Source organism: Mixophyes fleayi, chromosome 6 (genome assembly GCF_038048845.1).
Source record: "Mixophyes fleayi isolate aMixFle1 chromosome 6, aMixFle1.hap1, whole genome shotgun sequence".
NCBI classification, from domain to species: Eukaryota; Metazoa; Chordata; class Amphibia; order Anura; family Limnodynastidae; genus Mixophyes; species Mixophyes fleayi.
Genome location: NC_134407.1, coordinates 167,051,194 through 167,068,048, shown reverse-complemented (window position 1 = coordinate 167,068,048; position 16,855 = coordinate 167,051,194). Strand labels below are relative to the sequence as shown.

Sequence of the window (16,855 nt, the reverse complement as noted above, 5' to 3'; positions counted from 1 at the left end):
GCAGTGACCCAGGAACCATTTAGAAACAGTTGCAAACATTCAGCGCCCCCAGCCGCAGCTTTTTGTAATACTGTGCTATATTTGCATTTATATACTGAAACAAGGTCATGATATGACTGAGATTTCCGGTAAGTGGAGAAGGGTGGATAATGGGCACTAACAGTCAGTCCACTTTAAGTTCAGAGGTGTTGTGGGTAAATAGAACAGAAGGGAGGTCACAAGAATACATTTCTCAGTTGTAATGATGACCTAGATTTATTCAGTGCGTCTTTAGAGAGTCTATCTAACACATGGTGAAAGATAGATAAGGGGCTATATTTGCAAAATAGACCCTTTTCTTATTCATGTAAGTAATCATGTTTTAAATATTATTCTTATTTCCCTTCTCATCCATTTTTGTTTGGAGTGGTGAAGTGTGAGAGTAAGATGGGAGTCATAAGCGATGGTGTAGGCAGCGGGAGCAGCCTCTGCTACCCAAAGAGGCCCAGGTGAGTTTCAAAGAGTGACAACAGATGGTGGTACTAGCAGAGAAATGTCTCCTATGTTGTCTGGAATGCCGGTGAGCCATTTCTGGTCTGTCATGGAGGATGAGGGCAGTAGTAACAATGGGGTGCAGTCACAGACTACATAGGCAAACCGAGGGGGGTTGGTTCCTAGTGCCTGGAAACCACTGGCTATCTAGGAAACATGTAGGCAGATGACAACAGAGGAGGCCACAATATTTGGGTAGAATTGTGTAAACGGTATGAAGAACCAGCAGACAAGGACAGTAAGTTTGCCAAAATGATGGATACCTTTTTATAAGGCCTCTATGACCATCAAGAGGGCTTCAATTTCACAGAGGCTGAGAATAAGTGAGAATAAGTGAGTGTGGGTGCGCATGAGGGGAATTAGAAAAGGAAAATGATGTTGGTATGTGCATGTTGTTGTTAATGTTAATAGTCTTTTCTTTTATCACATGGAGATGTCTCCAGCTATAGTTAATTCAGTGGTGGCTAACATACCTGCTGTCAGTGAAGGTAGCCTGCTGGTAGACAGTGATAGTTCCGAAGGAACAGCTTAAGCGCAAAATACAGGGTAGTAGATGACCATGGCACACAAACAATAATATATAGGGCAGCAAGTGCTGAGACAGAAGCTAGGACTGAAAACACTACTAGTATTCAGGGGTGAGACAAGGGAGCATGGTCAAAACTACAGTACTAAAGTGAGGGGAGCCCAGCAATGCGATTCCCAAGGTGGATGTTGAATAATGTGACTGTGTTCTATAGGTGCATGCCCCATCAAAGTGTGGATATGTGAGGACTCCTACATCAATAGGGCTGGATTAAGTGTAGCAGAAAAACTGCTGGGGCAGAACGATGGTCTCAACTTTAAGGAAGCAGAGCTGATGTGGTTTGATTAAGAGTAAAGACATACAGTGGACATTGGTGGAAAGGGCCATATGCAGTGACGTAGTCCAGATCAGCAAGATGTTTGATAGGTATATAGTGGTGTGGTCAGAGATGGTGCAATGCTTATTATGGAGACAGACCTTTAACGTAAAAGGAGTGAACATGAGCCTGAAAAATGCATATAAGTGCCTGGCTTTCTTAGTATGATCGGGTATTTTAACATCAGATATTAGAAATTGGAGGACAAAACACCGATGTTGTATATGACGAATGGAGGTGCATTCATTGGACATTGGCCTAAGAATATTTAATATGCACATGCAGGAAGCAGTGAAGAGGGCCATTGATTGGCTTGGGAGCAGAGGAAAATAGAAAAATGCTCTCTTTTGAGGGTGATTGTCCTCAAAGTGGGGCTGGGTTCTCCCAAACTTATATATATATATATATATATATATATATATATATATATTTGGGAGAACCCCGGGATTTGGCCCACAATTTGGGTTATTATATCCCAGTTTTGGATTATTCCAATGGGATAGGGGGCATTTGGTGGCCAGTTGAAGAGCACTTTTAATGTGATCCTTGGCTTTTGGATTATCCAGTGAGGAATACATGGTCTGGCAGGCAATGGGTTGTCCTGATATGCCCCTCCCCTGAAATGTTAAAACTAGTGGTTAGAAGTAAACGGTTGTGTCCATTTTCTCTCCGGAGCCTGTTTGTGGGATGGAGAGGCAGATAGTATCCCTGACTAAGGTAAAGTCCCTGCGGAGTCAGCAGGATGGGCCATGACCATATAATCATCATCATTTATTTATATAGCGCCAAAATATTCCGTAGCGATTTACCATAGCAGAAATTCTGCCGTGAGTCCAGCTGTGTTAGTTGGGGGGTGAGCAGCACTTGATTGGCAGTGTCGATAGGAAGTAAAAAGAGGATTGGCGTGCTTGGTGTGCTCACCTCCCCCTCTTCCCAGAACATCACGCAGGGTCACTGAAGGCCACATTTTAATTTATATATGTGCTCAGGGGCAAACGCAGGATTTGTAGAGGGGGGTTTTCACACCATGCTGCCAGTGGGCGTGACAAGCATGCATGGGGGCGCAGCTATAATTTTAGACAGTGCTTGGCTGCCCGCCAACTCTTCCTATCCCCATAATATACATGGGCAATGCTGCGTGCACTACTGTTAGATGCACGTAGCTCTCCTATTTCAAGCAGAGCCGTGTGAAGCGGGGGCAGGGTCCAGCCACCTCAATTATACAGTGCCCCAGGTTTGGAGGGGGGTTTCCATGCGCTAGGAACCCCCTCCCCCCTCCTCGGTTTGCCTATGGTGCTTCATGAGTGCATAGTTCATATTTTCCACATCTCACATAGTAACAGCTAGATTGGCTACACAATATGGCACAGTAAGGCAACCACTATGTAGTGTATATCTTTTCACTTTAGCACTTATAAATATCAAATGTTCTATATATGTTTAGATCAACATTTGAAAGTTGAAAATACAGTGTCTTCCTGCTTGTTCAAAATTGTTCATCATTCGTTTTCTGGTGTCACCTTAAATCTAGAGATGTTACAGTTTCAAAATATCAAATGATTGTATATTTCATAGTTAAAATATTAGCAGGTTTTACCTAAAGGCACTTTGTGGACACAGGTATATGAGACAGTGGTCTGAATTCTGAAAGACTAAAGCTGGTGTGTACTTTATACAGTCAGAGCAGATCAAGCATTAAATACTGGATTGAGGGTTTTCTTATATGCACACAGAAAGATGTCCCTTTAAAAGGAGGCGGGCTCAGGCACTGCCTAAATAGCTTCTCATCCTGATACTATCCAGGGAAAATAAAGTGAAAGCTGCTCAGAGAGCTTCAGGCTATAAACTTGTTCTGCTCGGAAAGCAAAGTTTCATTTCAAGGAAATGTTATCCCTAACGCGCAGGTACGTCCCAATTGGATATGGCCAGTGCCACAGACCTTCTATCAGGATGTGTCCAAAAGTGCTGGGAATTTATTGGTGCACATTGTACTTGTTTTTATTTTATTTTTAAATTAGATATTGTACATGTGTGCTGATGTCCCTGTATTAGGAGTAGGTGAGAGGTGCATGTTCTGATGTCTGTGTATTAGGAAGAGCCGAGAGGTACATGTCCTGATGTCTGTGCAGTAGGAAGAGCCGAGAGGTGTGTTTCTTAATGTCTTTGTACTAGGAGGAACGAGCTACATGTCCTGATCTCTGCGTATTGGGAGGTCTTCAGAGGATTTGTATATTAGTAGGTGACGAGAAGTAAATTTCCTAAGAGCTGTGTATTAGGAGGAGGTGAGAGGTTCATTTCTTGATGTCTGTAATTTACAAGGAGTGGAGAGATTTGTATTCTGATGTCTGTGTATTAGGAAAAGATAGGAGGTAAATGTCTGTATATTAGTAGGCGGCGAGAAGAACGTGTTCTGATATATGTGTATTAGGAGGAGGCGAGTGGTACATGTCCCGGTGTCTGAGTTTTAGAAAGAGGTAAAGTTTTGTATCCTATTGGGAGCAATTGGGAGTCTTGATGTCCATGAAGTAGCAGCAGCTAATGTCTGTCTTATTAGCAGAAGGCAGGAAGTATGTGTCTTTATGTCTTCTTACTAGGTACGGAGGAGGGTAAGTGTCCTGATGTCTTTATATTAGGAGTAGGTGAACGATTTATGTGTATCAAAACAAGTTGTGAGGTAAATGTCCTAAGAGCTCTGTATTAGGAGGAGATCATCATCATCATCATCATCACCATTTATTTATATAGCGACACTGATTCCGCAGCGCTGTACAGAGAACTCACTCACATCTGTCCCTGCCCCATTGAGGCTTACAGTCTAATTCCCTAACACACACACAGACAGACACACAGACAGACTAGGGTCAATTTAATAGCAGCCAATTAACCTACTAGTATACTATATAGTATATTAAACCCACGCAAACATGGGGAGAACATACAAACTCCTCACAGATAAGATGAGAGGTGAGTGTCCTTATGTCTGTGTATTAGCAGGAGATTAGAGGTAGGTGTCCTGATGTGTGTGTGTAATAAAAGGAGGTGAGAGTGATGTGTCCAATGTCTGTGTATTAGGATTATTTGACAAATCTGTGTATTAGAAGGTGGTGTGTGGAATGTGTCCTGATCAGTGGTTGAAGTGGGGTGTATACGGTGTTATGCCATAATGCCACTTCTCCTACTGCCTTCATTAGAAAACTATCAAATTCCATTCACTTATATTTCCATGTCGCCACTTCTACATTTCTACTTCAATCACTGTTCCTGATTTTTGTGTATTTAGGAGGAGGTACATCATAATGTGTGTGCAGTGGCGCAACTACTACCAGAGCACCCCATGCAGCTGCAATTTGGCCCCGTGGTCCATCTACTATGGAAGCACTTGCTTTTCTCTTCTGAGTATGAATCCTAAATCTGAAAGCCCAAACGTGGCTTAATCGCACATGATCTGGTAGGGGCCTCTGGAGTGGATTGCTGCCACCCCCAAAAAATTATTTCCAAGGGGACCTGACGATTGAGTGCTGCACCTCTGTGTCTGTGTAATAGAAGGTAAAAAGGTGTGTCCTGATGTCTTATGTATTAGTAGGTATACAAAGTTCTCAATCAGGAAGTTAGAGTTATGTGTCCTTATCTATGTGTATTAGGAGGAGGAGGGAGGTATGTGTCCTTATGTCTGTATATTAGGAGGAGGTGAGTGGAATGTGTCCTTATGTCTGTGTATTAGGGGATGTGAGAGGTATTTGTCCTTATATCTGTGCATTAGTAGAAGATGAGAGATAGGTGTCCTTATGTCTGTGTATTAGGAAGAGGTGAGAGGAATGTGTCCTTATGTCTGTGTATTAGGAGGTGGTGAGAGGTAGGTGTCCTTATGTCTGTGTATTAGGAGGAGGTGAGAGGTAGGTGTCCTTATGTCTGTGTATTAGGAGGAGGTGAGAGGTAGGTGTCCTTATGTCTGTGTATTAGGAGGAGGTGAGAGGTAGGTGTCCTTATGTCTGTGTATTAGGAGGAGGTGAGAGATAGGTGCCCTTATGTCTGTGTATTAGGAGAAGGTGAGAGTTATGTATCATTATGTCTGTGTATTAGGAGGAGGTGAGATATAGGTGCCCTTATGTCTGTGTATTAGGAGAAGGTGAGAGTTATGTGTCCTTATGTTTGTGTATTAGGAGGAGGTGAGAGGTAGGTGTCCTTATGTCTGTGTAATAGGAGGAGGTGAGAGGTACGTGTCCTTATGTCTGTGTAGTAGGAGGAGGTGAGAGGTACGTGTCATATCTGTGTAGTAGGAGGAGGTGAGAAGTACATGTCCTGATGTCTATATTTTGGAGGGTGTGAGGCATACATGTCCTGGTGTCTGTGTAGTAGGAGGAGGTGAGGGTTACATGTTCTTTTACCTGTGTATTAGAACAAGGTGAGAGGTAAGTGTCCACATGTCTGTGTATTGTGAGGAGATGAGAAGTTCAAACTTATTCTACTTGCTCTAAGTTGTCATTTAGAATGCTGTTTAACCCTTTAACCTCCAGTCTAAAATTGCTTTTTTCTGCAGTTTACTTGCCAGCATCCCCACCCTGTGAAGGGGGGACAAAGCTGTCCCTGATATCTGAGCAAGACAGTTGAGAGGTATGCGCTAAATGTAGACATTCTTATCTTGTATCAGTCTGGGAGAGAGGGAGAGTGCGAGCGCGCGGCTACAACATTAACCCCTTCAAAGCCACAAGGACCAGCTAAGCATCACCTGCTGCATCCACAAGCAGGAATGTGGTTAATCATTACTGGGACTATCAATAACATGTAAGTTTATGATGCATTGCAATAGCGTAGCTTGAAATAACAATGAACAATCATTAAAATGCAAGCTTTTGAATTCAGCAACTGCCTTATAATTTGATTTTTGTATGAAAGAAAAGAACTATAACTTTTTTAACATATGCTCTGACCTGGTGTCAAATTGTTGAAATTACTATTTTTTATTTATTTTTGTAATTCTTCTTTCTTTGGAATTTATTATTCTGGCTTTCAGTTTGCTGAAGCACAGGATGCAATGAACAGATAAACCCCATTTTCAAAATAAACCCAACCAAAACACCATTAGGTAAATCTTTCCATCACGTTTACTGTTATCTATATATGGTTGATTTAACAGTGAAGTTTTGTAATCATTTCCTGTCATGTACTTGTATCCTGGAATATTGGGCCCTTCATCATTGTAGAGAACATGCAATGGTAAAACAGACCTCCCGATTGTTACCCGTTTCTTTTCTAAAAGTAATAGAAATATATAACAAATGTTCTAAACAACATATGTTTACAAGAGACCACAATATTAAATCAGTATCAAGCTTGAAGGAAATAATAATAATAATAATAATATCTCAATAAAATTCAAATCTAATCTGCCTCTTATGTTTAGTTTGCTAAGTATTTTCTCCAAACTCTTTATATAACAGTGCTGCTGTATTCGTATAAATATTTATTTTGCATTTACCTGTGTGACCCTCCATTCAAGCATTACTTCTAATTCCAAACCATTCGATCTGTAGTTTCTGTATTTCAGAAGATTGTTATTTGTTTGATGGAAGCTGGTGTCCTAATTACACAATACACATTAAAAATGAACCATGTTATTAATATAATTATTACATATTTTAATAAAACCCTGATTGTATCATAACATTTATTGTAAAGTTATACAATGCAAAAGTCAGATTATATCTAATGCTGTTCTGTTTGTATCTCTCTATGTGGTCTTTACGATAGATCTCCATGCAAGTCATGCAAGGTATATATATATATATATACTGTACATATGTACTGATATGTACTGATCAGAAATTAATTTACTTTGTTAAGTAGCACCCAATATAATTAAAATACACCACTTGGGTATATACTAAAATTACATTAATATGAATCTATGATTTCCATAGCAAGTGACAAATTATTCCATTAAAAGTAAGTTATGCAACTTATCTACTTAATTCAAATTACACTTAAAAGAAAACCAAATTGTACTTGAATGCATTCTGTGTTTCATATCATTTAAAATGTGTCAATATGTGAATCTGGTCAATTAAAATGTTTAAATGCATAAGATGTCGCTTGAAAGTAATTTGTTAAAAAGGCTATTTTTTGTTTGTTCTTTGTTTTGATATTTTTTTCAGTATTTTGAGTTTCTTGATACCCTTTTTGTACATACTCCCAATATTGATTTAAACAAATGCACGATTACTAGTTGAGAAAAATCTTTTATGGTTGTTGTTCCTTCAATATAAAAGTTTTTGGTTGTAAAATACACTAGAAAATGAAATAAAAGAAAAAAAAACTGTGTGAAATAAAGTTAATATATTTCTGATATAACAGAATATATTACACACCTTATAGTTATCTTAAAAGCTCTCATTGCTATAAATTTTTTGCTGTCTGTCTCTAATGTGGTACCATATTATTCCATGTGACAAAAATGATATAGAGTGTTGCCGTTTTTCAACAACAGGCTAAAATACGGCCCTACTTTTTCACAACACAGCAAAATTAAAAAATATTAACAAACAAAGCCGGAATTGTAAAAGCATCCGATAGCATGACCTCTCAACTTTTACTTATTTGTGCAACGCTGTATGAAAATGTTGGAACACAAGAAGCCAACACTCGTTGTAAGATGCAAAACAATGTCGTTTATTCCAGCCCATCAGATAAGGGAAGTTAACGGTTTCCTTGACATGTTGACAAAATTTGTGAATACTGTTAAAATAGTTTATTAGGGGTATTAATATGAATATACAGTATATATTCAACATCAGCAATGTTTAGTTGTAGGATTCTCAAAACTCTGCAGTACAGAGTAGTCGATATAACAAATAATACAAAAACCAAATCATAGATAATAATAGAATATAGAACAACAAATGAGGTTGATGGAGCGATGAAGAAGGTGCAGATGGGAGACAGAGGGTGGAGAGGGCCCTGCTTGTGAGAGCTTAGATTTGCAAGATAGATAGATAGATAGATGTGTGGTAAACATTTTTAGGGTATTATTACATTATTATTGTTACTACATTATAAAATATTATATTAATATACTTTTATAAGTTGTATTAATAAATGTAAGTAAAAAAAAAATTCAGTTTATAATGATCATTCTGTCATTTTTGTGTTATGCAGAACGAGTATCCAGGATAAGAGGAGACATGGGGGAGTGGGGCTTTCTGAGCTCGTTGTTAGATGCAGTCCAGGAGCACTCTCCCATGGTGGGACGATTCTGGCTGGTGGTGATGCTGATCTTCCGGATACTGATCCTAGCCACGGTGGGCAGCGATATGTTTGATGATGAACAGGAAGAATTTGTGTGCAACACTATGCAGCCTGGCTGTCGACAGGTGTGTTATGACCAAGCTTTTCCCATCTCACACTATCGCTTCTGGGTTTTCCACATTGTGCTGCTATCTGCTCCAGCGGTGCTATTTGTCATTTATTCCATGCACCAGAATACAAAGATGGGAAGAGATGCGGAGGAAGAAGAGGCAGCACAACATGGGCAGCAGACCAGCATAAGGACCAAATTAAAGTCTGAGCAGCGCGGGCGCCATATACGCACGTTCTACATCGTCAATGTGGTGATGAGGATATTGGCAGAGGTGGGTTTTCTAGTGGGACAGTGGCTTCTTTATGGGTTCAAAGTAGCCCCAGAGTATGTTTGTGTGCGTTTACCTTGCCCACACACAGTGGACTGCTTTGTGTCCAGGCCCACGGAGAAAACCATATTTCTCCAGTTCTACTTTGTGGTGGGGGTCATCTCGGCACTTCTCAGCCTGTCTGAACTGCTGCACATTCTGCTGAAAGGTAAATGTCGGTCCAGGGATGGATTAGGACCTAGTCCACCTCCAGCTTATGAGAGGGATAACTGGTCAAACAGAGAACACGAAAGGACAAATCACTTTCTTCTTCAACGACAGACTAATGATGATCGGAGGGCTAGTGGGGCAGGTGGCCACCGACTTTCCATTGCATACCCTCCTGGCAGCGCATACAAACTGAAAGTGACCCCTAGCTCAGCCATCAGTAGCAAATCATCCAGATTGATCAAAGGGGACTTAACTGTATAGAGGAACAAGTTCAGCCTTTACATAGAAGGTGTTTTGTTCATGGATGACATGAAGAAGAGAGCTTTCATAAAACAAAAACAACACATCTGTAACAGCCCTATGGAGTGGACGGATCCTCACTCACCCCAAATGCCTTTCAATTTATGCAGTGGATGAATGTATTTTTGGGGTTAGAAAAGTTGTGGAATATGAGAGTTCAGATGGCATACCCTGTCAGCAGTCATGTTAATGGAGTTAGTGGGGTATGAATTTCTATGACACCTAAAAAATGCCTGAGTTTTATTGTAATACACAGACTCTATATTAAACACAGATAACACTACAGAAGGCAATAACTGGGACATTATGCACTAAAGAGATGCAAAGGACCATATATTTCATTTTTGCTCTTCTAGAGACAAATAAAACGTATTTCAGTATTGAAGCTGGACACTAAAGTGACAAACACCACTGAAAAGGAAAAAACATTTTGTGCTGCAAGGTAGTGGCGGATCTAGGGGGGGGGGGCGATCGGGGCAATCGCCCCCCCATCCTAGCAGGGACTTGTTGCCGACGGCTGCACAGTATGTGCAGGTCCGTTCGGCAGTGACAGTGTGCTGCCCGGCTGCTCTGATTGTGTTTTAAACACAATCAGAGCAGCCGGGCAGCACACTGTCACTGCCGAGCAGACCTGCACATAGTGTGCAGCCGCCGGTAGCCTTAGATGTCAGAAAGGGGACGTGGCCTAAATCGCCCCCCCTAAATCGCCCCGGGTGTAGAAATTTTCTAGATCCGCCCCTGCTGCAAGAGGGGAGGGGGGATTTAAGATGCAAAACCTGATTTAGGGTTGTGTGAGGGAGGCACAACCTAATTCAACTCTAAAATGCAGTGTAAAAATACAGCCGACCAGTATGTGTGGGCAGGTTGCAAGAGCATGTAGTATGTGCCCTGAATACAAAAAAAAGTTTGCATCTGCACCCCTTGAAGTGCAACATGGTTTGTGCTGGAAAAATTGCACATAACTCTAAAGAAGCCACTTGGTTTGCAGCTTTCAACTCTAAATCAGCCAATTGGTCTGTAACTTTTGAATACTTGTTTGTCACAATAGTTACAGTTTACATTTAAAGCTGTGGCTCACCACACAGTTTATTTCAGACAACTGAAAATGTCCAGCCGTGACAAGTTTATTTAATGTTGTTACAATATATCTGTAGTTAAATACAGAAAGGCACTTCTTTTTTTCTCATTGCAAATCCTCTCGCCAGCTACCAGTTGGAAGCATAAAACAAAGGAAATTTACAGTGCCTTCCAGGTTTGCAGCTGATTGCTCTGAGAATTGTCAGGAGCACACACCTAAAGCAACCTGTTTCTCTGAACTGCAGTGAGCTCAGGAGAAAGACAAGCTTAAACTGGGCTCCATAATACAGCTACGATTGGGGCCATATACATCTAAGTCACTTCAATACCTACTCCAATTCGTAGCACCTACCCAAATCAAAACAGAGGGTATTTTTCTCACTGTGTCTTGTGCCATTAAGTCTTCTGGGTCCTATAGCAATTGCAAGAGCCTCTATTGCTCTACCAAGTATACACTTTTTATAAAGTGTTTCCATTTAAAGCAGCTCACCCATGCAGGGTGTACAATTTATTCTACCCAGGGCTCCATTCCCCCAGGATGTTCTATAGAGCCGTTTTCTTTGGGTCTCAAATAAAAGAATTGTGTGATGTTGTGGAAACTGTGAGCGGGGGGGGGGGGGGGGGGGGAACCAATCAAAAGCTACAATCACAGAGACAGTGGCTTCTAGTTGGTCCCCCACTGGTTCTCACCCTCCCCTCTCCTGCATTCAATTTAAAAGTGTTGAATTTAACAGGTTTGTTGGATTAGGTGGTAATGTAGCTTTAATGTCCTTTTAGTTTTTGTGCCATCACTTAAATAAAAATGTAGAGCCATTTTGCTTATGAATGCAGACTACAGTCACAGCCAGAAGCAACCCATTGCTGCCATGCACTTGTTATATGGTATAGCAGCATGATTGTAGAAAAAAAATCCTATAACATTATATTAGACAAGGAAATATTAGCTGCATCCTACTAACCAATAATACACAGGTGCCATTAGAACCGTACTGAAGTCATATGGCTGCTAACAGCAGCTTTATTGCACTAGTGTAGTTGCTAAATATCAGTAGGTTACACACAACAAAATAAATGGGTTAGCAAAAGTCTGTACATTTTTCAAGCAACCTAACTTCAGTCATATAGACCCCCCTGGATTTATACAGATTATTAAAAAGGACCAGATGTAATAAAGTGCCAGGATTTATGGAAGGCAGGAAATAGGGCAGGCTGGGTTTTGTATATCATAATGTTCTACACTTCAGTGCATTGCGTGCAGAAAATTCCACTGTCGAGACTGAGTATCACCAGCACGGGATGAAGATGCCAACTCCATCTCCTTTAAATGGAAAATAATTATAAAAAAGTCAGTCTGCTTTTAAAAGCACTATATAAATGTTAAAGCCTCGGTATATAAGCAAAAACTGTTATGACGTCTGAATTTGACATTACTAGTAACAGCTCTGTAGAGGAGAACAGTCTACTCTAAATAAAGGTCGTATTGGCTTAGACAGTCTGTGGCGACTACTGGTGGTTCAACAGTTAGAGAGCCAAATATTATCTACTCCACAGTTACCCCTCCAACTTTTCACCATTGCATATGGATTCAAATGTTTATCCATCAAACAGTGGAGTAACGTAGTGCACAAAAATATTTGGCATTTTAACGGTGGTAAGTCAACACTGCATGTTCTAGAAAAATATTCGTTTTACCTCCATTCTAGAACCACAGTGGGGGTAAACTGAAGACAAACGTTAAAAGTGTGGGTTTTTCATAGAATCTGAAGTTAAGTTTGCAACATTGTAACTTCACTTTCTGCTTCCCCACTTTTAAAGATTTCCTCCTCTGAGACTAGTCGCCAGTAAACACTCCGCCGTTAACAAGATGAAAGTCTGAAAGGGAAATGTAATTGGATACTTTAGTGAATTGTGTACATTAATCTGAAGGATTGAAGACGCTGCAGAATCCACATGCCTTGGATATCTGAATCATTGTATAGCCTACTCAGAATAGTCTACAGTCATCTGATACAGTTAACAAACTCCCTACCAAAACTTATTTTGCACTAAAATTGCTAGATTTGATTCTAAAAAGTAGCATTTCAAAAATTGCACGCATTTGTATATATGTTTATCAAGTTAGAAGCACATAATTAAACTGGATAGATTGAAGAACAGGTAGCAAACATGAAAGAATTTGGTGAAGCAATACTTTGTTTATTTTTAAGCTTAGCCATTAGAATATTGTTTATCTTTTTGTCTTATTTTGTGTTCAGTATTGGCTTTTTTTATTTATGTAAATAATACACTTTTCTTTTATAACTTAATATTGTCTACAGTGTTTTCCATTTTGTAAATGATTTATAGCAGACTTAGGCAACCTGAGGCTTTCCTGCTTTTGTGGAACCACAAGGCCCAGCATGCCCTTGGACACGTAGTTCCATAACGCAAGCTGACTAACTTTCATTTACAATAACTGTGAATGTAATATTTTCTGTACCTTAAGCCCTTTTTATTTTCTAATTCCAGATTCAATAAATTCTCCTAGGTTACTGTGCGTGTGAATTATTTATTTTATTCCCCCTCTTCCTGTTGTGAAATATTTCCACAGGAAGCACAGACAGAAGACAGGCATAAATGGATGTTTTATTATTTCAAAGTTCATTTCCATAGACAGACCCTGAAGAAAACACTTGCTAGGCAATTTTATCCGTTTTCTCTCTTCAACGTCTCTTGATGTTTATATTTTATAACTTCAGTCAACACATTGGTCCTGATGCTGACCTGGACATACGAACATTCATATGGTGTAAAATTTTGCAAATTTGTACTGTGCACGGCCACATAAAGCTGATCTGCACACATCTACACTTGCTACTGCATGTCACTAAAGATGCTGGACGAGGAAGTGAAGGGCAGTATAACATAGTCCGAGTACATTAAGAGCAGATTTGCGAAATGACAAACAGATTCATACCCACACATAGAGGCAGATAAACCTGTCAAAGCCGTATCATTTGTGTGTGCCTAAGGGCTGGGGCAAATATATGCTGATAATAGTAACGTTTACCTGCACTAGCTGGCTGCTGCCCATTGGCTGATTGCCAATTCACCTCATACTTCACCTTCTCCCTCTCTCACTTTCCCCCCTCATACTTCACCTTCTCTCTCTCACTTTCCCCCCTCATACTTCACCTTCTCTCTCTTTCATCTCCCCCCTCATATTTTACCTTTTCCCTCTTTACTCTTCCCTTTATACTTCACCCCTGCTATCACTCCCCCCTCATACTTCACCTTCTCCCTCTCTCACTTTCCCCCCTCATACTTCACCTTCTCTCTCTCACTTTCCCCCCGTCATACTTCACCTTCTCTCTCTCACTTTCCCCCCTCATACTTCACCTTCTCTCTCTCACTTTCCCCCTCTCATACTTCACCTTCTCTCTCTCACTTTCCCCCCTCATACTTCACCTTCTCTCTCTCACTTTCCCCCGTCATACTTCACCTTCTCTCTCTCACTTTCCCCCCTCATACTTCACCTTCTCTCTCTCACTTTCCCCCCCTCATACTTCACCTTCTCTCTCTCACTTCCCCCCTCATACTTCACATTCTCCCTCTCTCACTTTCCCCCCTCATACTTCACCTTGTCCCTCTCTCACTTCCCTCCCTCATACTTCACCTTCTCCCTCTCTCACTTCCCTCCCTCATACTTCACCTTCTCCCTCTCTCACTTTTCCCCTCATACTTCACCTTATCCCTCTCACTTTACCCCTCATATTTCACTTTCTCTCTCTCTATATAGATTATTTCTACCTGCTTTGTCTCCTACACTCTTCCCCTCATGCGTTACCTTATTTTTCATTTTTCCCTTATGTTTCATGCTTTCACTTTTTCTTTCTTCATGTTATGCTAGCTCTCCTCCTACCCTCATTTTTGTTCGTCTGACACCCCTTGATGTATTCCTCCCTGTAATTTCCCCTCCAGTTTCACATTTTCCCTTCTCATTTACACCTGTCATTTTGTTTCACATGTTTCCCTCCTGTTTCAGATAACCATCTACTGATTTACTTCCATGTTCATTTTCTCTCACTTCTTTCTATGCACCCACCCTCTCTCAGGTGCCGTATTTAAGATATAAACACCACTGACCAGGGGCAGCATAAATGGGAAATATCTTTTCATTTTATTTTTCTGGTTTTCAAGATTAGGTTAGAGAGGTATTACCATGTGGGTACATAATTGTTCATTTAGGGCATAGGGGTCTATTTACCAAGCATTTTTCCTGTGGTAAACCCCCGAAAACAACAGTTTTCGGGGGTTTACCGTGAAATCACTATGTACTATTAAAGCATCGCAGCAGATATCTCAGATATCTGCTGCTTTGCATTTCCTATCGTTTTTCTGAGCACTCCCCATAACAGTCTATGGGAAGTGCTCAGAACCGCTATGTATTAAAGGCTAACTAGAGAAAATGTTCTCTTTTTTTACATGTAAATGAACACCATCTGAAGCTGGCGTACATTAACATATCTGAAAACTTTCGCGCTGTCCAGCTCTGCTCTGAAGAGCAGAGCTGGACAGCGCATGTGTGGAGGGATCATGTGATCCCTTCCTGTCACTCATCCTGCAGTTTGCCGGCAAGGATGTTACTGCGCATGCACCAACTATTCGGTCGGTGCATACGCACTAACAAAAAAAGAAAAAAAAAAACGAGAAGATCATCGCAGCCTTGAAAAATGAGAAAAGACTGTGATGATCAGGTGAGTCGCTTCTCAGGGACAGCAGGTTATCGGCACTGCTGTCCCTGAGAAGTTTTTTAATACATAGCCGTTACTTTTCAATCCTTATCAAGGAGATAAGGATTGAAAAGTATCAAGTCAAAAAAACGAAGGGTCATAAATAGACCCCATAGTCACTTACAGTGCCTAGGGCATCTTCAACAGTAAATACGACCTTCTCTCCTTCTGCTCTACCGTTCCCATCACTGTCTTCCACCTTCAGTGAAATCACCATATAAACATTACAATTTAATCAACGTAAGTAAAGCAACAAGGGGCACAATAACTGAACAATAGGTTTAAATAGTTTACACAATGTCCTCAGAACCCATTTCTAAAACATAATCTTGCATCAACTCTGGAGAGTTCATTGTTAAAAAAAAGAATCCTATCAAATACTATAAACACACATATCATGCCCTTCTTATACCACCACATAAGAAGACTGCAAAAAGTCAGATGTCTTTCACGTTCAGTCTATTCTTATACATGCCAGCATTGTAGACGAAACAAAACCCAATCAGGTAGCTTCCAATTTAGACACCTGTCACAAGTGACATGTAAAGATGTGTATGGGTTATTACTACACAATATATCACCTACAATTGTGTCCTCCTATGTGAATTTGTGACTTGTAATAAATCCCAATCAGCACAATTACAAATAATGACTAATTTGCCTCACTCTGGGCAGTTCTTAAACAGGAATTTATATAAAGATGCCTTCTACTATTCTGTTTCTATTTAACTAATCATTTTTATTGGAAATGATTAATCATATAGAAAAGAAAAGGCATGATTGAACATAATATTGATATTACAAAGATCAAAAAGCCAATATAGATAAGAAGAAAGAGGAGAAGAAAGGAGGAGGGAGGCAAGAAAATAAAACAAACAAAAAACAATAATTAACAGTTTCTCTGAAAATGGAGATTTCTGAGATGTTTTGCTCAAGGTTACCAGCAATTATAAAATGTGTTGAGTCAAAATGTTTAGTAATCTCTTCCATTATGTGATTTTTTTTACACATTTAAGAGTTTGAATTCTTTACTTATCCAATGCTGTATAACTATTTTCTCTATCAACATCAAAGTAATCCTAATAAAACTAGCATCCTATTGCAAGTTCGATTCAATATGAGCACCTTAATTATAAATGAGCACCTTAATTATAATGGTCCCTTGGCTCAATTTTAGACTACTAGAAGGTAGACAGCCACCTAAACATTCTCAGTAACGCTGCTGTCTTTTTATTGCTAACGTCATTTTTGTAAATTTTATTTTTTCCTTTTTAACTGTTAACTTTTTTTATTTTTTTTTGTAGAAGCTGGAACTGGAAGCTCAAGTCCGGGCTTAAAGTTCCACTTTGTAAGCCTGAGCCAGCATGATGACACAAGCATACCCAGCGGGTCCCAGAAACTGTCTTGACTTGGTTGGCTTGAAACGCCTCTTACCATTGCC

At 40.1% G+C, this 16,855-nt stretch overlaps 1 protein-coding gene and 1 long non-coding RNA gene across 3 annotated transcripts in view; one reads left to right on the top strand and one right to left on the bottom strand.

Annotated features, from left to right (window-relative positions):
- LOC142094703 (uncharacterized) overlaps window positions 1-15,828 on the bottom strand; it is a 53,404-nt gene extending 37,576 nt beyond the window's left edge. The window contains exons 1-4 of one of the 2 annotated variants that reach the window (XR_012677701.1): window positions 15,539-15,828; window positions 12,335-12,514; window positions 6,910-7,011; window positions 6,420-6,683 (exon numbers count right to left, since the gene is read on the bottom strand). This is a non-coding gene — a long non-coding RNA (uncharacterized LOC142094703). Of the gene's footprint in view, window positions 1-6,419; window positions 6,684-6,909; window positions 7,012-12,334; window positions 12,515-15,538 lie in introns of those variants that run through there. The other variant, XR_012677700.1, reaches the window with a different exon arrangement.
- Window positions 3,252-10,013, top strand: GJD3 (gap junction protein delta 3). Its single transcript, XM_075177122.1, has 3 exons — window positions 3,252-3,337; window positions 5,971-6,215; window positions 8,586-10,013. The coding sequence occupies exon 3, from the start codon at window positions 8,612-8,614 to the stop codon at window positions 9,524-9,526; it is 915 nt and encodes a 304-aa protein (XP_075033223.1). The 5' UTR covers window positions 3,252-3,337; window positions 5,971-6,215; window positions 8,586-8,611; the 3' UTR covers window positions 9,527-10,013.
- Window positions 15,829-16,855: the final 1,027 nt, after the last annotated feature.